The 23,353-nt window shown below is 45.7% G+C and overlaps 1 protein-coding gene across 20 annotated transcripts in view; it reads right to left on the reverse strand.

The window, feature by feature from the left end:
* Window positions 1-3,897: 3,897 nt before the first annotated feature.
* The window catches only part of stxbp5a (syntaxin binding protein 5a (tomosyn)), a 130,066-nt gene continuing 110,610 nt past the window's right edge, over window positions 3,898-23,353 (reverse strand). For 4 of the 20 annotated variants that reach the window (XM_064340478.1, XM_064340479.1, XM_064340485.1 and 1 more), the window contains 8 exons: window positions 20,120-20,170; window positions 19,622-19,753; window positions 18,159-18,398; window positions 14,988-15,357; window positions 12,758-12,923; window positions 11,915-12,026; window positions 9,301-9,521; window positions 3,898-8,976 (listed from right to left, as the gene is read on the reverse strand). In XM_064340478.1, the coding sequence (XP_064196548.1) occupies window positions 8,935-8,976; window positions 9,301-9,521; window positions 11,915-12,026; window positions 12,758-12,923; window positions 14,988-15,357; window positions 18,159-18,398; window positions 19,622-19,753; window positions 20,120-20,170 (1,334 nt within the window). In that variant the 3' untranslated portion in view covers window positions 3,898-8,934. Of the gene's footprint in view, window positions 8,977-9,300; window positions 9,522-11,914; window positions 12,027-12,757; window positions 12,924-14,987; window positions 15,358-18,158; window positions 18,442-19,621; window positions 19,754-20,119; window positions 20,171-21,770; window positions 21,819-23,353 lie in introns of all 20 variants that reach the window. The other 16 variants (XM_064340489.1, XM_064340493.1, XM_064340495.1 and 13 more) reach the window with 9 other exon arrangements.

The raw sequence follows: 23,353 nt of genomic DNA on the forward strand, positions 1-23,353 counted from the left end.
TTTCTGCGGTGCTGAACACAGCACCACATCACAAACAAAAATGTCTGCTTCTACAGATCAAGCGATGCGTGATATTTTAACATAACAGGAAAAGACACACTTCTCAGCCGTATTTATAAACTCATCATAACCTTCAGCTGATAAATATGACGGAGGGGGTGTTAGGGGAGGAGTGGTTTGATGAAAAAAAGCAAAAGAAAAGGCAGCAGCAGGTATTCATTAAACGAGGAACGGAATGGTTGAGGTGTAAGATTGTTGGCATAGCAACCCGTGCCCCGGTTACAGGCCTGTGTTGGACAAAGTGATTCTTAAAAATGCGCATTGGGTGACAGGGAGGAGGGTAAGATAAGACGTTTGGCAAGAGGAAAAGCATGCCAGGCCTTTCAGAGAGATGGGTAGGGAAAGAGAGATAAGTGAAGTGGATGAGGTGCTAGTTTGTGGGGGCTGAGTTTGGGGAGGCGGGCCAGGGCTCAGAGGTGCGAGGCGGGCTGGGGGTGGGGGGGGGGTGTACATGCAGGCAGAGACGTTTTTTGGATGAGCTCATGAGTCTTGTCAGGAGTGGTAGGCTGGTGTGGGTGGGGGCCAGGGAGCAGGGAGCCAGCAGCTGACTGGATTCCACTGCGATTGGTCAGGATGAATCAGCAGGAGAGAGAGAGAGAGACACACTCACAGGCAGAGACAGAGAGAGAGAGAGAGAATAGGTCATGTGACATTCTGCAAGACGGTTTTCCCTCGGAGGCGAACGACGCTGTGGAGGTCAGCGGGGTCGTGTTTGGCAGGATCCGCGTGTCCGTAATTACGACATCGTTCCTTATTCTATTTCAACGCGCGGACGAAAAAAAAGGACGAATATCCGAGAACAAAACTGCACACGCAGAGCTGAAATGGTTAATCCTGGCTGATTCTTGTCAGGTCCAAGAGACTGCAAAGTTAAAGCATATGGAAATTGTGAAAATGTGAAATATGCAGTATATCTAACTCTGCTACGTGTTCTTCCAATTGAGGAGGCTTCTGAAATATTTTTTTAAAGCCGTAATGAATTAATTTCCCTCTGTAGTACAACAAAATTTCTTTATCATCATTATATTGTTAAATGAATAGAAGTTTTGTTCAATTGTCAGTTAGTTAATTAGACTCAATGTAAGAAAAATTTCTAGACAGCGAAAAGGGAAAATTAGTTCACTCAATGTGTTCTTCTACCCCCTGGTGGTGGAATTCTGTACAACACAACCGATTTAAAACAGGGCTGCCCAACCCTGTTCCTGGAGATCTGCTGTCCTGTAGGTTTTCACTCCAGCCCTAACAAAGTACGCATCACTCAACAGCTAGAGATCTCATTGAGCTGCTCATTGGTAGAATCAGGTGTGCCAAATTAGGGTTGAAATGAAAACCTACAATATGGTAGATCTCCAGGAACAGCATTGGGCAGCCTTGATTTAAAAGACATTGCCATGCCGTCACAGAAGTGAAATTTGCTTAAGCTGATTGTGACATTTATAAAATAAAACAAAAAGTGGCTATGCTACTGACCCCCTAAGTAGATCCCCATGTGGACAGGGTGGGGGACATCCTCCCCAACTTTTGGAAACCATCAACTGGTCCCCCCCCCAATATTATCATGTTGTGTGGTACTATTAGTGTCCCCCAGACCCCTAATCCCTCCCCCTGCCCCCCCAAAATAAAAATTTCTCAAGGAAATTGCCTCAAGACATGCTCTTTAGAAGCGAGTCAAGACAGAAAATTGTACGTTTGCCCTGGAGCTGCACAACCTGCATAAAAATAAATAAAATATAGCAATTATTCAACAAATCATAAAACATTGCAGCACAGTAATTACAGTAAAGCCACAAGAACATTTTCTAATTTGTCCGTACCCACAAGTGATTGCACCCTGCTTTAAACAGTAGAAGCCATTACAACTCAATGTAAAACTGCCCAAAAGACGTTTTGTTTTATTAGTATTTAGTGCCACCTACTGGACGGATGTAGCCATACACCCTGCTCATGAAAAGGCAATATTTTATGTCGGGAAAAAGAGACGCCTAGGAATGTTTTCAGAAAAGGACATTCATTTTGCACATACATGCAAAGTCATTATCCCATATAGATGCTATGTAAACAGTAAATAATGTCGTCTGTAGAACGTGCATATGAAATGCACATTCCTTTCACTTTCAGAACGGCACCATTTCTCCGTTTTTGATTATTCAACATTGTGGAGCGCGCTACATGACACGTCTATTTTTAAACAAATATGAGGTGGCCAGACAGGAGAGGAGAGGAGAGAAGAGGAGAAGGAAGAGAGAGAGAGAGAGAGAGAGACAGAGAGGAGAGATAGAGAGAGATCCAGAAGCTCTGGTCAGACTGCACGAAGCAATATGTAGAAAGAGCATTATAATATATGGGGGAGGAGAGGAGGAGGAGGGAAAAAAAACAAATAAGGTGAACACTAAAGAAAACACCGGGGTCGGCGCAAGGGTGACCTCGCACACGTCAGAGCCGGCTTTAACCCCGGATGCCTTAGAGGACGGTTTTGCCCTGGGAGAGCTGAAGGCCGACGTGCAGGCTCGGCCGTCAAAAAAACGTAGATTTATTGGGGCTTCAGACGCGCGAGGCCGGGGCCTGGCCGGGGAGCAGAGAGGGCTGCCGCGTACGCTCTGCCGCGACGCACTTCAAGACTCAAGCTCTCTCCCTCAAGCAGCACCGGTGCGTTTGAAGCCCAGTAAAATCCACGTTTTTTTTTTTCAGCACGCAAAGTGTTTGCCCAACTTCTCTGCTGTTAATTTTAATCGCCATTCGGGAACTGTTTCGGGTTTATTTCCTCTTCCTCACACATCTTTGATATTTATCAGGGATTGACGCACTTTTGACCTGACATAGTACCAGCGCTAGACGCGCTACTGGCTCTTAGTTAAGTACAGGTTGGGGTGTGGTATGGTGGCAGGTAATTGAGTATAGCCAAGATTCCAACATCCCCCCCACCCTCCCCCTCCCAAAAAAACAGGGCCTTAACTGGAATCTGCTCTGTGACCACAGGTTCAGAGCTGCAGATGTGATTAAAGTAACCGTGTACAAACCTGCTGTCTTAATACAGTCCCGTGACTATGGTGCCAATTCCGTCCAACTGTCACATGGTTTCTCTTTAATTCTGAGCAACACGTTAAAAGTGGATTTTCCACATATGCGCATGCGATACTTCAACAATGACTGTTTGTTGGATACTAGAATTGAGGGCACTTACTGGGGAGGTATCAATGTAACAGGATGTGTATTAGCAGGCTTCTCCATGACTGTATCATGTCTGAAAATGTTGGGGGTGGGGGGGGGGGGCGTGGTACCACACCCCCAGATTACCTTCGTCTTCAGGGTTCCAGGTGGCGGAAGGTAAAAGGTAGCGTTCCATTCAAAAAAACAAACAGGTGGAGATAAGGCTCAGGGGCCTGCATCATGACACAGGATTACTCAGCTGGATAACTGCGCTGAGTAAAACCCGGAACAGCTCTTTTTACTTCAGTCCCTGTTCCACATTTGGGAGGGTTCCGGGTTTTACTCAATGTCAGTTATCCAGCAAACTCAGTAAGCCTGCTTCCTGAAACAGGCCCCTGGTCTTTCTGCACTTTTGGCTGGATCAATTTGAAGTGTGATGTCGCTAAAAATGATGCAATAGCATACTTTGCTTTTCAATTGACAGGGCTTGAATGAAGAAACCATTCATCCATCTATCCATATTCTAAACCACGTACTCCTGGTCTGGGGCACACCGGGGGGGGGGGGGGGGGTGGACGCAAAGGGGGAAGGGGGTGGGGCATGGCTGGAGCCTGTCCCAGCAGCCATTTGGGTGAAAGGCAGGAATACACCCTCGACAGGTCTAAATAAAGAAACCAGACAATGCATACATTAGATTTTTTTTTCATATTTATTTTTCCATTGCACAGTAATTTCTATCTACAGAATTTCTAAATTTTTTTGTGGCAGCAGATAAAGTCATAAACATCCATGTGAAATTTGCATAAAACTGTACAAGAAAAATTGGCTACAATGAGAAAATACTGCAACCCACTGTTAACTTGTTTTTTTTTCCAAGACAGAAGATGGCGGATGAGGGAGAGATAGAGAGAGAGAGAGAGAGCGAGAGTGAGAGAAAGAGAGAAGGAGAGACTTCCTCGTGTATGTTGCTGCGAATCATACCGGGAGAAGTGTACGGAGAGATGCAGGGCAAGAAATTCACTCGAAGACAACCGAAAACACAGAGAAAACTAAAATAAAATTAAAAAAAAGGAAAAAAAGGAATGGACAAAGAGGGCACCTCAGTCAAAGACAACTTTTTTCCTCACATTTTTCCCAGAAGATACAGTAGGACTAGCAACCGACATCCGCACGATAATGCGTACTCAACACACACAAATCCAAAAAGTAAAAAACTAATTTAAATTAAAAATGATAACCTGTAAATGTTACCGACTGAGCGACTTCCGTAACGTTATCGACTTCAGCGTTAAAGATGACGGAAAAGTCAAAGAGAAAGCGAGCTCAGGAGGAGAAATGTGAAGGACTAAAAAAAAATAATAATAATAATTTAAAAAAAATAAAAAAGAAACAGCGTTTATGTTTGGAAAACACTGAATATCATGCGTCCGCTATTGTGCAAGAAATCAACGAGGATACGTCCGCTGAACGCCAGGGAAAAAGGAGGCTCCCGGGTTTTCCCATGCACCAATAATACTTCCGGTTTCGTCCGACGTACGGACGAAACCGGGTTTCGCTTACGCAGGTTAACCCTCCAGTCAGCGTTAATACCTCGGCCATACAAATACATTTCTCACTAGAAACATTAAATCTTTACTTTTTTTTTGTTTGTTTGTTTTGTTTGTTTTTTTTTTTTGTTTGCTTTTTTTGTCGTTTTTTTAAATATGGACAATATACACACCCTTTATGCACGCAGTAAATGTTATATATCTTTTCTTAAATGCAGGAATATTTACCTAAATAATAAAGTAAAATCATTTATTTATCAAATTTCTTCAAATTAAAAGTATAGTCTTTTCAAATATACAAATATAACAGATCATAGTTAAACTGACCATGATAAGGGATCTGAAAGTGCAGTTTCTCCGTGCTGACCACTGACACAGTCTCTTTTATCTGTTGGTCCTTTGTATGTGTTCAATAAAAAATAAGATGAAAGAAAACAAAAATAAATAACATGAAACTAAATCATGTATGACACACACACACACACACACATAAAAACAAAAAAAAAAAAAAAAAAAAATCCACACTACAAAAAAAAAAAAAATCTGATTCGATAAACACTCTATTAAAACAAGTTAATGGGGTATAATACGAGAAATTAAATATAGTGCAAAAAACAGACCACGTTATTACACACTCAAGCGGCGCAAGTCAAAATTGTATAGCCGACATAATTTTGCAGTTACATTAGCGTACTTCAGTCACAAGTTCTGTGTACTTTTTTTTGAAAGAATGGTGTTTTTAAAAAATAAAATAAAAAATTATGCAAACTCCACTTTTGATTTGACTAATATTTCCACACTACATGGCAGGTTGTTGAAGGACACGTGAAGGTGATTCCAATAATGTGATTTCTAAAAGAAAAAAGAAAAGAAAAAGCACAATATATGCAACAGCGTACAGTTCCGATTCACAGGGAGACAACAGACGCCTTTCAGTCCTAGAGATCTGTTGAATACAACAGTTCAGGGTTCGGGGGGTGGTGGTGGGGGGGGTGGGGGTGGGGGGGGGTAGGGGGTATGGGGTACGGGGTATGGGGTAGGGGGTGGAGAGGACAAACAAACAAAACAAAGTAACTCTTTGGCGTCAGATAAGAATATGGCGTTAGACTTCGTGTGTCACTTAGCCAACCCAACACTTTCACATTAGTCTCAGATTGTCCCTCTATATACAAATCACGATGTACAAATTTGGCAGAAAAATTGAAGAGGAAAAACAACAAAATTGGCTTTGAATATCCTTTTGGGGGAGGGGAAGGGGGGGGGTGAGGGGAGAGACAAAAAAAACCTATGAACAGATAACGCTCCAGGTAACACAAATAGCAGCATTTCTCGTACTTCGTGAACGAAGGTTCGAAGACCAGCAAGACGCACACTGAAAACACCGTTGATGAATCGCACATCTCAAACACGGGGGGGGGGGGGGGGGGGTTAAACGAATGCGTGTATACACGCGTGTATGAGGATGAGAGAGAGAGAGAGAGAGAGAGAGAGTACACTTATGTCCTGTGGAGTACGCAGACGCACACGCGTGTAGAGACTAACGATGACCGGGCGTGACGATGACCAATCCGAAAGAGGGGGAGGGGGGAAGACTCCTTCCTGAAACACCTAGCCAATAGGATCATTAACAAGCTCTGGAGCTCACTGCACAATATGGGACCCCTGAACGTGTCACATGGGCCAGACAGCACAGAGGACGAACAGTTCCTTTTTTTTTTTTTAAACAGGATGAACTGCCTTTATTTATCATCATTAGAATTCACCTCCTCCCCATCCCCCCCCCGCCCCGCCATGGCAGAACAAATACAAGAGAGCAAAAAAAGAAAAGAAAAAAAAATGACAAGACCATAAATTTCATCTCTTGGAAACAGGAGCAAACAGTGCTGAAGGCCCTGAAAGATCAGAGGCTCTGCCAATGGCATTTGACCTGCGCATGGGAACTGAACTTGAACTATTTGTTCACTTTCAAAAAGGTTTATCAGAACAGTAGCTGTCTATGAGTGACACTAACTGCATGTGAGTATTCACCTGTGTGTTGAAATGGACAAGAATCAAATCCCCCTAGGTTGACCTTTACCACAATAAAACCCAGAGGACAGGTTACAATGAATGCTTGAGTTGTGCGGAAAGCATTAGAAACTACATTTCCCACAATCCCCCCAGCATCCTGCCTCTCAGTGTTCTCCAGGAAGTGGATAATGCACAAGCTTCCTCTGCATACCTCCAGCAATGTCTACAAATATATGGCCACAAGTGAACACAAGAACAAATGGCCTCAGTAGGTTAGATTCTACTCCCAGCACACATCTTCGAATGAACTTCCAGTACATTTTTGGTTCAAAAATCCCCCTGTACACACGCACACATACATACAGACATTCCTGAGGAAGGGAATCAATGTTTGTATGCATTGAAAACACTGAAGCTGCTCATAAAATCTCTACATAATAATTTCACTGTTCTTCACTGCATATAGTAAGTGCTTTTGTATCCCAGAGACAAAGTAAAGACAGGTCACGTATGTATAGACTTCATATCCACGTTGGTTCGATAGCGTTTCCCAATTCTGCATAAACACTACACTGTAGCAGTGCAAATTAATATGCTGGAGAAACTTAAATGGGCCAAATTAAATAAGACATAAAATAAAAAAATAAAAAATAGCCTGTAACGTTTCAGCCTGAAATAGAAAGTCTAAAGAAAACCAAATAATTCTTGCCTAGAGAGAATGGAGTTGCAATTCTGTCAAACACCCTGTATAAGACTAGCATTTATTTCAAAAGATCTGATATGACACCTGGAAGTTGACATACGATAAATACACGTGTTCCACGTCTTCTCAACACCAGCCCTTATAATAGAGAACTTAATGCAATTTAAACAAGCTACGAGACGCTCGGGAAAATGACGACGACGATAACGGAGAACGAAATATAACATGAATATTTTTTTAACGAGCGATGGATAAGCAGGCCGTAAGACATACATTTTCCCAGTACAATTAGACCATGTGAAATGACGTTTCAGCGAACGGGGAAACAGAGAGGATTAAAACAACAATAAACAAACAGGAAGAAGAAAAAAAAAAACAAAACAAAGAAAAAAGAACAACAGATCGATATGTTGAGCAAGGACACAGACTCCGCTGTATGCCCAAACGATACTACTGCCGCGCGTCCGAGCGATATTAGTCCCTTTCGCGTAGACCCCTACGGAATCTCCGCAAACAAACATTCTTTTATTTTGATCAGAATACCAATCAAGTTATCCGGCCACTGTCTCTCTTTCTGCGTTTGACTGAGTCAAAAAAGAAAACGAATACAGTGTTTGTTGATCATATAATATACACACACGCATATATATATATACGTGTGTGTATATATGTATGACATATAAATAATGTATGTCTGTGTTTATGTATATATATATTTTTTCCTCTTTTTTACATAGAATTTTTTTTTGTTAGTTTCTTTTGTTTGTTTTCGTTAGTCTTTTCGCCTGACTGGCCCCAGGGAAAATTAGGAGAAAGCTGCTCAGACAACGGCACAACAACAACGTTTGGCGTTATGAAAATGACCTGCAGGAGAAACCCCCCCCCCCCCCCACACCCCCCGCCCCCCTCCAGCACCGGGACTCCACCTCCCTCCCCAAACACACACACACACACACACACACCGCCCGCCCCCCCCACCCCCCTCGTCACACACACCCCTCACCCCGCAGTCACAGTCTCCATGTTCCGTTTGCCCCGTTCCAGAAGTGTTTTGCCGTTTGGACACCGCATGGCCGGGGGAGGGGGGGGGGGGGGGGGTGTTGGTGGTGGGGGCTGGGGACAAACCAAAAGAAGAAGAAGATAAAAAAACACACCTTCGAAGGTGTATTTTTTTTATTTCTCCTTCCTTTTGAATTACTTCAGATATATTTATATATATATTTTTTGATTTTTTCGTTTTTTTTTCCCCCAGTCTGTTCCTCAGCTGAAGCCGTGTTGCCGAGGTAACGCAGTGTGTGTGTTGTGCTAGGATACGGTCGGCCTTCCGAGATGAATCCCCGTGTCCAGCGGAAAGGAACGGGTGTAGAGGGGGGTTTGGGGAGGGTGGGGGTGTAGGGGGGAGGGCGGGAGTCCTCCAGATGAAGTTGCTTGAACATCACCGCTGAGTCCCTCTGACTCTCCGGGTCATCAGAACTGGTACCACTTCTTATCTTTGCACTTCAGCATCATCTGAGAGATGGAGAAAAAAAAAATAAAAATACAAATGACAAAACATGGAGACCAATGGGACAGCTGTGTGCTTACAAACAGCCAGGCAGCCCGTTATACAGGCCGGCTTGGGGGGGGCGGGGGGGCAGGGGTTGGTTGGGGGGGAGGGGGGAGGGTCATGTGGGACCTCAGCTACAGCTGCAAACTTGACGTGTCTTCTTGGAGAAAATGTTTTACCTAACCAGTCCTAAACAAGTCCTAAACTAGTGAAACTAGTCCTACACAATAGTGAACCAGCACGAGTATATACACAGTGCAGAACCATAAAGTGGGCGTGGCTCTTACGTCGTGGGCGTGCTTGGAGAAGGAGTCCGCGCTCGCCATCATGGCCGCCGTCCTCTCATCCAGCTCGCCCAGCTTCTGCCCTCGCTCGTCCAGCGCTATCCGGGCGCGAGCCAGGTCGGCCACCACGCCCGAAGCCGCCCCCTTCATGCCCTCGATGCCCCCCGGCCCGGGGATGTGCTGGGCCAGGCTCCGCGAGGCCTTACCAGCGCCTGTCTCCCCGACTGAGAGGGGGGGGGGGAGAGAGAGGGAGGGGGGGGGAGAGAGAGTGGGGGGGGGGAAAGAGAGTGAGAGGGAGGGGGGGAAAGAGAGAGTGAGGGGGGGGGGGGAAGAGAGAGTGGAGAGGGGGGGAGAGAGAGGGGGGAGGGAGAGAGATAAAGAAGGCCCCAAATTATGTAACAGCTTTCTATAAACAGAGAGACAACCAGTGAGCACATTAACCAGCGAGCATATTATGGGGCGACATAGCTCAGGAGGTAAGAGCGGTTGTCTGGCAGTCGGAGGGTTGCCGGTTCGATCCCCCGCCCTGGGCGTGTCGAAGTGTCCCTGAGCAAGACACCTAACCCCTAACTGCTCCCAACGAGCTGATACCTTGCATGGCAGCCTTTCACCATCGGCGTGTGAGTGTGTGTGTGAATGGGTGTGTGAGTGTGTGTGTGAGTGTGTGTGTGAATGGGTGAATGAGAGGCATCGACTGTAAAGCGCTTCGGATAATGTACACCATTTTATGTTTGTATGTTCCATTGTATATGTTCTTTACTGTGTTTTGGCAATATCAAAAATATCTTGCCATGCCAATAAAGCATTTTGAATTTGAATTTGAGAAAGGGGGCGAGAAATAGACAGAGAGGGAGGTGGAGAGAGAGAGCAAGCACTATCATGGGCACTGAACAGTTAAAATACAGCAAGCAAAGCACAGTTCAGTCCATTACATACAGATTACTAAAAGCACAGTCAGTGAGGTGTGACATCAGCAGGGTTTTTTTTTCATTTAAAGTAGCCATTTCTGGACAGTGTTCCAAGATCGAGGAGCACAGCACCCTCGAAACAAGATTTTAATTCATTTAAGTGAAATTAGACAAACGGCTGCTTTCAGCAGCGAGCCAAAATTAACAACAAACGTTGCTCGAAATTGCGTCAACGCCTTAATCTTCCAATGTACTACAAGGATAAGCTCAGACAAAGACGTCCATTCGCAATGAAAGCATACACCAATTTATCAACAGAGGGCTATGCGAACTCCAGCTCAGCAGTAAATTTAGCACAGTCGCAGATTCCAATCGCCGTCACACAGCCGTACACCTTCGGCCATCACGAAAGCGATACATACTGACGCTCACTCGTCTGACGGTGTAGTACAGTGTGAAAATGGGATCGTGGGCAATTCCAGAGCCGGAAAACAGGGCTCAGACGCGACGGCGAGGAATTACAGAGCCGTCGTGAGACTGGCGGTCCTCCCGTCGCTCTGGGTACGGACACGTTACGGATTCAAGGACACTTACAAAACCCGACGTGACGTCAGTAATTAACGTGAGGTCATTAACACTCGGTTCGAGTTAGACTTGCGCCCCCACGGGACCCGTGGCCTGTATCAGGAAGCAGAGTTACTGAGTTAGCCGGATAACCGCGCGGAGTAAAAACCCGCAACAGCTCTTTTTACTCCAGATTTGGGAGGGTTCCGGGTTGCACTCGGTGCAGTTATCCAGCTAACTCGGAGGTCCTGCTCCGGCACACAGGCCCCTGCTCTCCACAAAAGACAGAAGCAGGAGGTTCAACCTGAGCCCGTCGGCGTCCACTGGACGGTTTAGGGGGACACACGGTTTACAGGGACACGTGGTTTTCGGGGACACGTGGTTTATGGGGACACGTGGTTTTCGGGGACACGCGGTTTATGGGGACACGCGGTTTATGGGGACATGTGGTGTACAGGGACACGTGGTTTATGGGGACATGTGGTGTACAGGGACACGTGGTTTATGGGGACACGCGGTTAAGGGGACACATGGTTTACAGGGACACGTGGTTTATGGGGACATATGGTGTACAGGGACACTTGGTTTATGGGGACATGTGGTGTACAGGGACACACGGTGCACGGGACGCCCTTGTTCCCCGTCCTCTGGATTTCATGCATTCCTGGCAATTACGCAGGCTTGGTGACTGCACTCCTCTCGGGAGAACAGGGGGGGGGGGGGGAGGAGGGGGGGCTCGCCACAGGTGTCATTAATCATGGCAGCCGCACACCGAGAGGAGGAACGTATGTTAGAGGACAGGAGAATGGATGTATTTACACAATGCCGGGAACTGTGTCACGTCAAACTGGGGGAGGGGGGAGGGGGGAGAGCGGTGGGGGGGTGGCGGGGGGGGAGAAGGGGGGGGGGGGGCTACCATTATCTCAGACTCTCACTCTTCCCAGGGTTTAGCGTGTTTCTGGGTTTAGCTTGCCGCTAAAGCTTGCCACCCAAGTTTCCAATGAAAACGAGGCCGGGTGAAACACAAGCGCAGATGCAGCCTCCGTCGGACGCACCTTCAGAAACGATGGCGCTCCTTTCCGTTATCTATCATATTTCACACGGATTTATTAAACGTTATATGTTGTAATGGCTGCGAAACTCACAGAGCTCCTCCCTGTCCAGAGACTGTGCTCCTCCACCAAAGAGCCCCTTGAAGAAGCCTCTGTTTGGAGCCTCAGGCGTCTCCACCGGGGTAAACAGCTCTCCCAGCATCTCCTGAAACACACACACACACACACGTTTGCACACACACACGCAAAGACACACACACACATTTTAATTCTTTATTCAAGACCCCCGTTAAACATAACAACCAAGGATCGTGCAAACAAACGCACACACTAGCCAACCGTGTATGACCTTCCTGAGAATCACAGACACACACGCATACACACACAATTGCACACACACACACACCCTGTGTTAAAATGTGGAACTGATGCAAAACCCACCTACCACTTCGCATCAGGTTTAATATTAGAAAGAAAAAAAAAAGATTTCCTGCATCGCTTGGCTCACTCACTGAAGAGCACGCCAGAATGCTCCGCCCACTTCTGACATTTGCCAAAGTAATCCAGAGTGAAACGCCCCCCCCCCCGCCCCCCATTCTGATTAGCATGTAGTGACATTGATCCATTAGAGGACACTGCCGCAGTGCTGCTCTCATAATCCAACACCTGGCCAGGTAATGCCCTAAACCCGTTGCGCCATATGCTAGCGTTTGGGTCAGCGCAGCTGAAAATTGAACAATTAAATGTGCTGACCTCTGACACTGAACCACTTCCTAACAGAATACACTGAAACACTGTATTCTCCAAGCAAACCAGTTAAAACTCAAGGTCTCACAGCCAAAGCAGTTAAGAAAAAAAAATACAGTGTATACTGTGACTTGTCACCCACCGGGGTTGATCCCATCTAAGGTGTCGCTACCTGAACATTGCTCTCACCTGTAGGTTCTCGCAGGTTTCCTGGCTGTAGGTTATTCGCTGGATCTCCGTGGGAGAGGTCAGGTACATGGCCTGCCCGTTGTTGGTGAAGCAGAACGTTCTGGCTATCCGCATGTCGGTCAGGGGCAGGTAATTTACATCCAACAGTGGTCTTAGGCCTGGTAAACTTGAGTAGGCAGGGACACAGACAGAGACAATGGGCTTAGAAGTGGGTTTTTCTAATGGGGCTAGGTTAGTGGCTTGTCTCCCTCATTGACAAACATGCTAAGACCAAGTAGTACTACTCCTTAATGCTCAGCAGTACCGAGTGCTAACATTCAGCAGTGCTAAGCTAACTCTGAGTGATTTAACCACTTAGTAGCATTAAGAGCTAATGTGCAGCAGTGCTATGCTAAAGCTCAGTAGTGTATATTACTAATACGTTCAGTAGAGCTAACATTCACCAGCATAATTTTAACACAGTAAGCAGCAGCAGTGATACTGTTCCACTGCGCTACGCTAATGCTCACCAGTACTACGCTAACACTCAGTAGCGATAAGCTAACATTCAGCAGTACTAGGCTAAGGCTCAGCAGTGCTACGCTAACATCCAGCAGCGCTAGGCTAACACTCAGTAGCGACAAGCTAACATTCAGCAGTACTAGGCTAAGGCCCAGCAGTTTAAAAAAAAAAAACACACTTAGCATTAGCATTAAGTGCTAGCACTCAGTTGTGCTATGCTAACACTGAGCGGTGCTGACGCCCAGCGGCAGAGGACACGGTGGTGTCCTTCCCATTCAGACACAGAGATGGAGATCTGCTCTGAATGAGGAGGGGGCCTGTGCCAGAACGCCCCGTCTCCTCCCCATTCTTCTGCCGAAGATCCTGCAGTCCGACCCTTAGCCATCGGTTACACCCCGTTCCCATTAGCAGGATAAAGCACTCGCTCCTCTACTGCTCACGTTTTACATGAAGAGAACCAGCTTTTGCTCTCAGGAAAAAGATGCACCATCATTATCGGACACAAGAGCAATCATTCACACATTCCTTCCATTTGTTTATATTGCTTGGCTAAATTCAGAAAGAGTGACCTGACATGAGCAATTTAGGTAAGTATCTCACAAGCTAGGAAACAAGCAGCCTAGGCTTACAAATATTTAGACTGCCCCTTTATTGTCCAGAGGGGGGAAAAAGAAAGGAATAAAATGATATCAGCCTTGGCGATCTCCAATTTGATTATTTTTCAACCTCCCCCCCACCCCAGCGATCATTATAAAGTAAGATCAGTACTTTATCTTTGTTACCAAGGAACCCAGAACTTATTAGATCTATATTTAGCCATATCAGAGCGAAGAGACCATGCAGCTCTTACTCAGGGAACAAACAGATAATTCCTCCTTTGGGGAACGATAACAGAGAGAGAGAGAGAGAGAGAGAGAGAGATAGAGCGAGGCTGGAATTTATGGAAGTGGGCAAACGGCCTGTCATCTACCTTTAGACGATGATCTTCTGCTGTATCTGATAAGACCACATATGTACAAGGATGACCTCACAGAGTCCACCTGAAGGCGCTTTTAGATTAATATCAAGTCAAAGGAAGAACAATTCTTGGGGGGAAAAAAGCAAAGGACTTTTTGACATTGCCAAATCATAGATACAAGTAGTAGAAGCAGACAAGCAGAGAAGCAGCTCTTCATCCAAGTGGAAAGACCAGGGGTCAAAAAAGTAAAGGTCCTGTCATGTGTTTCTTCCTCCCATGAACTCAGCCAGCAGATTTCACTAATTAGTTCTGCCTCCTGGCTGAAGAACTGTGCTAATGAGCAAATCCAGGTGATTGGAACAAAACACTCAGGAGAACTTTTATCTTCTGAATCTGGATTTTTACACCTCTGATTCGAGGATACCTAAATCCACCCCTCGGCACCCAGAAGTGCTGGTGGTTCTCATTCTTCTCCTCTAATTGGGGGCTGATTTAATCCTGGGGACTAAGTGAGCGAATCTCTGGCCAATCAGTGATATTAATCAATTAACTATCAGGTAGAGAAAAAACAACAACACTACTACTGGGGTCAAGGGTCAAATTTGAGTATTCACACGCTAGTCTGTTGTATTACCTTTCACCACAGAGTTGCTGATTTTAGACTCTACTGGAATTTAGAATGGAATGCCTGCGACTGTGAGGTCACAGACGAAGCGCGTGGCGTACGTACTGTGATGCGATGCGGGTTGCCAGGCGGCCGCGCGGCTGTACCTTAACGTCATGATGTGGCCGTTGGCGCAGAAGCAGGCCACGCAGAGGCCGGCGCTCATCTGCACGACGTCGGAGCGCAGGACGAAGGAGGCCTCGGTGATGTTGTGTTTGAAGATGCAGGTCTGCGAGGGCAGGGCGATGACCTTGGCCTGCTTCTCCGAGCAGACCACCGCGTACTGGTGCTCGTTCAGCTCCTGGGACGACGAGGGCGACACCGACACCGGCCGCCGCTTCCGCGCCTTGTCCTTCTCGTCGCGGTCGTCCGGGGCGTTGGGCTCGTACCACGGCTCGAAGGCCGGCGGCAGGAAGGACCCCGTGGCGTCCAGGAAGGCCATCCTCAAAATGCTCCCTTTCAGCCTTATCAAAGTGCCTGGGGGGGTGGGGGGAGGGACACATGGGAGAACTTCAGAAGCACGACGAGCCAGAAACACGCAATGTCTTCACAACAGTCCATTCTAGAATTCTGACACATCAGCGCGTTTGTGACATCACAGTGGACGACATCACTCCCTTGGAGCTTGAATAAGACTGCGATTAAGTTCCATTGACCAGGGGATCTATGGTCTTAAGCTCAGCAAGCTAATCGCACCTCTTGTAGCGCAGCGAGAGCCGTGGTTCAACACACAGTGCAGACCTACCCCGGTAAATCTCTACAAAGTGTACAGGCCAAACAGAGCATTACCGGATAATACCTGCTCCTAGCATCTGGGACTAAAGAGACAGGGCATAAGCCAAACTGTACACAGCCGTTCTGAAACCCACAATGGGAGGAGTCATTACATGAAATTAACCAATCACTGCGTTTTCCCATCAAGGGCAAATCAATTTGATTGGTTCAGATAAATCAGGGTGATTGACAGCTCCATTGTAGCTCCACTTGTTAAGGGGGTCCATGAAAGCTCGCTCTCTAATCAGAAGCACAGTAAACAAATGCCCTCTACGGGTGGCAAGTCATTCACACAAGATCCACAGATCTCGTAGCACTTATTTGTAAACAAGTGATTAAAGACAGGCATCCAGCCAAGACAGACAGGGGGAAAATAAGATCAATAAAGAGAACAGAAGAGAACTAACCAATTACACGTAGCACCACACAGCATGGCCACATCGTAGCATTAAGCCAATAAGAGACAGGACGGCCTCAGATTACTCTTAAACCTAATTTTACACTTTGTCGTATGACACATTCAATGAGTGTCACTCGACAAAGCATTTTCAAAGTATTTTCAACTGAAAAGGTGTCGCACAACGCTTTCCTCAATGTCACAAATTTGGTTACGTTGCAGACACTGTCATACTTTGTCTTGCGTTGCGATTGGGCAGGTTATAAATGTGGGACGGAGTGTGGCACAGTGGGTAAGGAACTGCGCTTGTAACCGAAAGGTCGCAGGTTCGATTCCCGGGTAAGGACACTGCCGTTGTACCCTTGAGCAAGGTACTTAACCTGTATTGCTTCAGTATATATCCAGCTGTATAAATGGATACAATGTAAAGTGCTATGTAAAAAGTTGTGTAAGTCGCTCTGGATAAGAGCGTCTGCTAAATGCCTGTAATGTAATGTAATGTAATTATAAACGTAAACAATTGGCTAAGAGTTTGCCGTTTTGTAGTTGTCACCATAGAGACAACGGAACCCTCCTGGCAGGTCTTCGCCGAAGTGCCAATGTCGTGTGACACCTTCGCTTGTGTCGTGCGAAACCGCAGAAATTAGACTTCGGGGTTCAACGATGTCAAGTTTAATTACACAAGTCATTCCAAGAATACCACATTCACCCTCTTTTCGACTCCGCTGGTAATATACCTTGTTTGGAACTTTCACAACCTTTTCTTGGAACAGTCAAAAGCACTGTTCTCAGAATACAATAATATAATACCATAAGAATATATAATTAAGACGACAGGCCATTCGGCCCATCTAGGCTTAACGTTAACCGACAAACAAAGAGCATCCTGCATGGCATCAATGCTGGACTTCAACACCCCAAGAGTCCCTGTAACGACTCCAAGATCTGACAAGCTGGTCCACACACTGAAGCACTTCCAGAAATCCCTGACGGATTCACCCTTAGCTATTTTCCACCTGTGCCCCACAGTTTTACTGCTAGAACTGAACCTGAAAAATCTTCTTTTGTTCAGTTTGTTAATCCCTTTTGTGAATTTTAAAAGCTCAATCTGATCCCCTACCCTTTAAGCCAGCATGGCGAATTATGTAAGCTAATACATGTGTGTAAGCGGGGTAGTCAGGAGATCCATGATTGACAGCAGCCAGCTGGCGTGTACATGCAAGACACATGTGTCGTCAAGTCATGTCCGGTGGGAATTCTGGGAATTCCTCAGCTTCTTTCCCAGCGTGGAGCAAATTCCCAAATTACTAGGGCTGTGACGAGAGAAATTCTCAGGCACCAGGCACCAGTGGGGTGGACCCCATCATACCACAAAGTCACGAGGAAATTTGCCCTTGCATGTGCAGTACATGCTGTAACCAATGAATGGAGATTATCACACAATGATGGGAACTATACTGTGAAAGACACCAGTCTCACTGCACTGAAAATACTGCAGTCGCATGAGATGGAGATTTTAATACGACGTGACTGTGACTAAAGTCACTAGGGCCTATCGTGGTTAGTAGCTATTAATGCTAAGTGAATCCAACTGACACCAAAAAGTGTCACTCCTAAGCAAACTAAATGTGTCCATTACACAAGACCATACTTGTATAAACACAGTGGAAATTATTTGGATGCTTTAGTTTAGTAATACCCAGAATGCACCCACTTCACCTTGCAACAGAACACAACACCAAGGGTCAGCAGGCACTGTCACCGTGACAACACTTCCCGGGTAGAGTCCTCAAAGGTCACAGCTACATACCCTTGCTTGTAGACCAGGGGTGGCCAACCCAGGTCCTGGAGAGCAGCGGGGTCTGCTGGTTTTGGTTTTTACTCACTTGATTAATTAAAGCAGTTGACTACACCGGTAACTCACGTCACCTGGTTTCTGTAGCCTAAGCAGTTGTTGTATTTAAGGTGAACACAAAAACCAACAAATCCCTGTCGCTCCCCCAGAACCAGGGTTGGCCACCACCACCACCACCACCATAGAAGCTTCTGGCATTTCGTGAGCCACCCCCCCCCCCACCCCCATCACCCCCCCACCCCGGAGGCTCACCGCAGGGGGAGACGATGACGGGCTGCAGCAGCCTCTGCTCCCCGGGCGGGGGCAGGTTGAGGGCGATGGCCAGCACGGTGCCCAGCGAGGTGCCCACCCACAGGCCGGGCGTGGCGGCGCTGTCGGTCTTGCGCGTGAAGGCCTCGCAGAAGTGGAAGGAGGTGATGGCCTCGCGCGACTCCTTGTCGATGCTGGTCACGCTGGAGCTCCGGGAGCGGCTGAACGAGTTATCCCGGTTGTCTAGGGGGTTGACGGGCCGCGATGGACACACAGAGAGGAGGACAGTGAAGGAAAGAGAAAAAAAGAGGTACAGCACCCATCCCGGGAAGGAAGGAAGAAAGAAAAAAAAAGTAATAAAAGAAATTTTTTTTTTTTTTTTCCCCGTCTTTTCGTTTAACATTTTCAAGACGGGAAAAGAAATATCAGAAGCAGCCGGCGACTTATTTTGGCTCTTTGTGACATGACGTCCACAGCGTCTGTTAAAATGGCGTTTTAGCTTGAATGTCAAATCTGAGATTCCCCATTTTGTTAGAGAGTGAAAACAACGGTAACAAAATGGTCACAAGTTCCCTATTTATCCTTCGTTCAAGAGGATAAATAAGGTCTGCTGGATGTTTTTTTTTCTTTTGCCATAAATAAAAAATATTTTATGAGTTACATGGGCATACAGCAGCTTGCAGATAATGTAAAAACAGCCTTGAAAATTAGAAACTGTATGAGTGACACATGAGAACCTTTCGAAACTTTGATGGGTTCAGAGTCGACGGCACACTAAAAAATGCGTTGGGATGCAGAAAACGGGTCAACATGGGATGAGATTCACAGGCGCTGGTGACGCGTTACCCTTCATCCGAAATACCCGCTCGCGCCCGCCTCGAGAAGCCAGGACCGTTCACATGCAGATTAGACCACCACTTCACCATGGTTAGTTGAAACGCTGAAAGATCTCCCACCAACCAGCACTGCTTCAACAAGCGCAAAGACCGCCTATTTTCCAAAGTCTCCCTCAAGCCCAAAATGATGTAAATGGTGTTGCGTAAACTAGGATGTCCTACAAAGAGGTTAGATGAGGGAAGCGCAGCAAATCGGTTATGCCCCAAAGGCCTCTGGGAAAGGGCATTCTGGAATAAGCACGTCCATTCTGTGCCTACTCTGTAGTTTGACTTTGTGGTGACCCGTTCCTACTCAAGAAATGGGAAACAAGGAAGACAGTATTTTCCTCTACGGAAACCTGACCACCAAGTGACACCTACAGGAGGAAAAAAAAAGCTTCCTTTTGAAAAAATGGCAATTTCCAAAAGACCAATTAGTAAGAAGGTTAGGCATGAAACGGCCAGCACACGCACCACACACACCCACACGCAAACAGAATGCTTAAAAATCATGGGAGGGGGGCGGTGGGGGGGGGTTAGTCTCGCGTAAGCCTGGTTCAGCCCAGTTAAGACTTGGACCCGCCCACTCACAGGACAGAGGGGCGGAGAAAGTCCTGTGGACCGCCCCTCCTTGAGGTGACTCTCCTGGCTCCGCCCCCTCCTCCAAACACTGTGGGCGCTTCTTGTAGGGGAGGGACCGCTGGCGCCTCCGCCTCTGCTCTGCTTTGGGGGGGGGGGGCGTAAAGACATCTGAGCTAAAAGCAAAATTCTGTCTCAGAAACTCAACGGTGCAAAGGCCCCTCAGTCTACTCTCAGACCTCCCGCAGCAACAAGGAAACAAACGGCTTCACCAAGTCTTTGAACTTTGACCTCACCCCGACAACTTTCCAAAAAAAAAGTTTTTTTTTTCCTTTTTTTTGTTGCAAAAAATAAAGAACAAAAACAAAAACAAACAAATTAAAAAAAAAAAAAAAAAAAGGATGTCCATATGGCCTGAACATTCGGACTCTGCGAGATCTGGGATATGTAATGACGGGAGGCACACCCCCACTGAGAAACTAAAAATGTAAACACGAAGTTAAGGCTTACCCAAGTCTGGCTTTAGCTCAGTAGGCAAGCTTAATTTCCGTGACATCTTTGCTGGAAAAAAGAAGACATCCCTCTTTACAAATGCATATCTCAGGCGTCCACAAACGTCATGCAATGCTACGACCGTAGAGTCTCTGTCCTTCGCTAGATCACACACACAGCACAAGCCTGACTCTGTTTCTGGGCTCCTCGTCAGAATATCATCCTCTGTACAGTGCGCTTCATGAAATGGAAGAAACAACTGCATTAGAGCCTCAGAATTCAAGAGACATATTTTAAAAAAATAATAATCATAATCATAATCATAATAATCATAATAATAATAATTTGATTGACAGCGGGCATGCTGGACAGAAAGCCATGAGATTCAGAACCAGGTACGGACCGGCGCACTTCTCGCAAACGCCCCCTGGAAGAGAAACGTTAATGAAACAGGGAACAACCATTCCGAAATCCCCATGCCAACGGAGCATGCACCAGACAAGGAGGGAACAGAGAGAACGAACAGGTGGAGAGAAGTTCTGAGCACAGGAACATTAAACCAGCGCCTTTTTTTATTTTTTAACGGCTACCATTTTAACCTCTGCTAAGAAAAAAGCCTTCCTGCAATACAGCGCATGGCGAGTGGTATAAGAAATATAGTACAAAATTAATTCTGCCAATTTCTAACTCTGTTCGAAAATATCGCTATAATAAAACTTATTCTGAAAAAAATTACTTTCAGGAAAGAGAACACAAAACGGTCCTTAAAAGCAAATAAAACACTTCTTGTTTTTCCAAAAGTACAAAGATTAGATATCAGCTGAAATGTCTGCTGGTTCGGAGGCCATTTTGGCGGCCAGGATGGCCACAACAAACAGCTGATTTTCTGAAATAGCGCCAGTATTTTTCTATTTGGAACTGCCAAAAGGAGCGGGAAAAGAAACTGACTACACTGGAGTACCGTATCGGTCATGTAAAAGGACACAGTTCGTCTAATGCTACTTAAATCTTTTTATGCTTTCATGTTCAAAGCTGCATGATCTCACTCCAAAAAATATTGATTTTTGGGGAATGTTTTGGGGGGGGGTATTCTCAATTGCTATGTAAAAAAGGTTTGTTTATTTTATTTATTTTGCTAGAAGCATAGACAGCCGAATCACCTAATGATTGATTGGTACAGGACAAATCGTCCACAGACAACAATGACACAGATAGATGAATACAGAGTGACCACGAGTAAAACTGGCGGGAGGTTGAAGTTTACAGACAAGTAGCTGGTCGTGTGACCTGCAGGGGGCGGGGGGGGGGGGAGTGGAGGGGGTGGAGGAATTGTAAACGAGGAATATAAGGACAATCGCCACGAGCACTTCACACGGTGCTTTTAACACGTCTAATAGTGATTCCTCAATACAGCATGTAGCATGCGATGGACAGGTTCCAGGGCACATTACTTTGAGATTTTAAAATTACACACATATTCCGATTTTTGTTTGTTTTGTTCTGGTCCAAACAGTCAGTCAACGCCACTGCGCTGACATCAAGCAAACAGTAAAGAGTTTGCTAGAACAAAACAGTTTTTTTTTGTTTTTTTTTAACCCCCCACCACTCTGTGGGGATCTTCCCCCGTTTTTGTTAACAGCTGCTGTGAGACATTTCAGGCCAGTCTTACCTCCTCTACCTCCTCCATTGTAGAATTGCTGAGGGTTTGACGTCAGCACTTTTGGGAAATAAGTAGAGGTGCGGTTAGAAAACAGTCTTTCCACACGGCAATACGGGCTAAACATCGTCTATCTGCAGCGAATCCTCGGAACTGAAGGGGAAAAAAATCACTTGCATTTTACTGTTAAAATAAAAAATGTTTTATTTTTATTACATTGTTGTAAATGTTGAGGCCGATGTATGCCATTCATTTCACGTTCTGCAAAATATCTCTGAGGTGCGATCATGCAACTTTAACAGCCAAAAACTGAAATATATTTAAATGATAAATAAGCAACTTGCATCCTAGCATGAGGGAGACTATTCTGTTATTTCGTTTACCCCCCCCGCCCCCCGAGAGCTGGATCATCACCTGACTGTAACTTGCAAGCATACGGTATTACTATGCTTAAGTGCACTTTCCCTAGATTCAACATTAGAAAAAGAGGAAAATAACACCATTATGTGGCTGTCATAATACTTCTGGCTATAAACAGCTGAAAAATGATTTTTAAAAAAGCATACAGTAGCTTTTTGTTTCAGATGAACCATAAAGACCTTGTATGAATCCCTGTCTGTGGACTGAATTGGATCATCTATATATAATAAGCGATTTTAAAAAAATAATTTCAGCTGACAAATTCCCAGTGGATTCACAAGACACGGAATACAATTTTGAAAATAGTTTGTTTCATTTGTATATTTTTTCTAATCCCTAGCCTTCCTTACAGACAGTTTTGTATTTCTTCTTCTTCTTCTTCAGCTCGTCCTCTAACTGACTTCTCTGAGAGTGTGACCAAGACAAGAAGGTAGCCTCTTGCTCCAGTTTTATGACTTTGACTGACTATGTTCCTTTTCTAATGTGAGATAAGTCCACTCAACTGCTAGGTGCGTGCCTTCTCCTAAACCAGTGGTCAGCTGTGTCTTCTGATGACCATGATGATATTTGATTGGGGGAGTTCCAATTGGAGGGGGCGTTTCAAGCCAACTCGACCCTTGACTTCTAACAGAGTGCTGGGTAAAACTCATTAGAACCAATCAGACTGGAGCCACACAAACTAGCTTCTCTTTCCAGAGACAAGACTATTCTCATTGAGTGGCCCAACGTTGAGCAAAACACGCACTATAAACAATCAAGGAGTAAGGTAAGACTACAAACTAAATTCTTGTTGGGGGACACTGAATTAATATTTTTATCAAGCAGTCACACCGCCGTCAATCGTTTATGACATCACAATAAGTGGCCAATATCAAAGATTCTGCCTCCGCAGGTTGTGGGATGTGTGTTTGGCGATTTTTAAAAAGCACCAGCAATGACAGAGGGAATAACCAAACTATTTTTCTCTCTGGGAAACATTTCAAAATGAAACTTCAGGGGTTAAAGGTTAACCTAGCCGTGTGTGTGTGCTTCTATTCTGGACACCGGCATCAACAAGGGAAGTAAATAACCTCAGTCAAACTCGAGAGTCTGAATTTTCCAGAGGCAGCAGTGAACCCTCGATTCTGCTTTAAAAAGCTGATCTGGAGTTCTGCTATACCCCCCTACGAAAATGA

This window comes from Anguilla rostrata, chromosome 6, assembly GCF_018555375.3.
Source record: "Anguilla rostrata isolate EN2019 chromosome 6, ASM1855537v3, whole genome shotgun sequence".
NCBI lineage: Eukaryota > Metazoa > Chordata > Actinopteri > Anguilliformes > Anguillidae > Anguilla > Anguilla rostrata.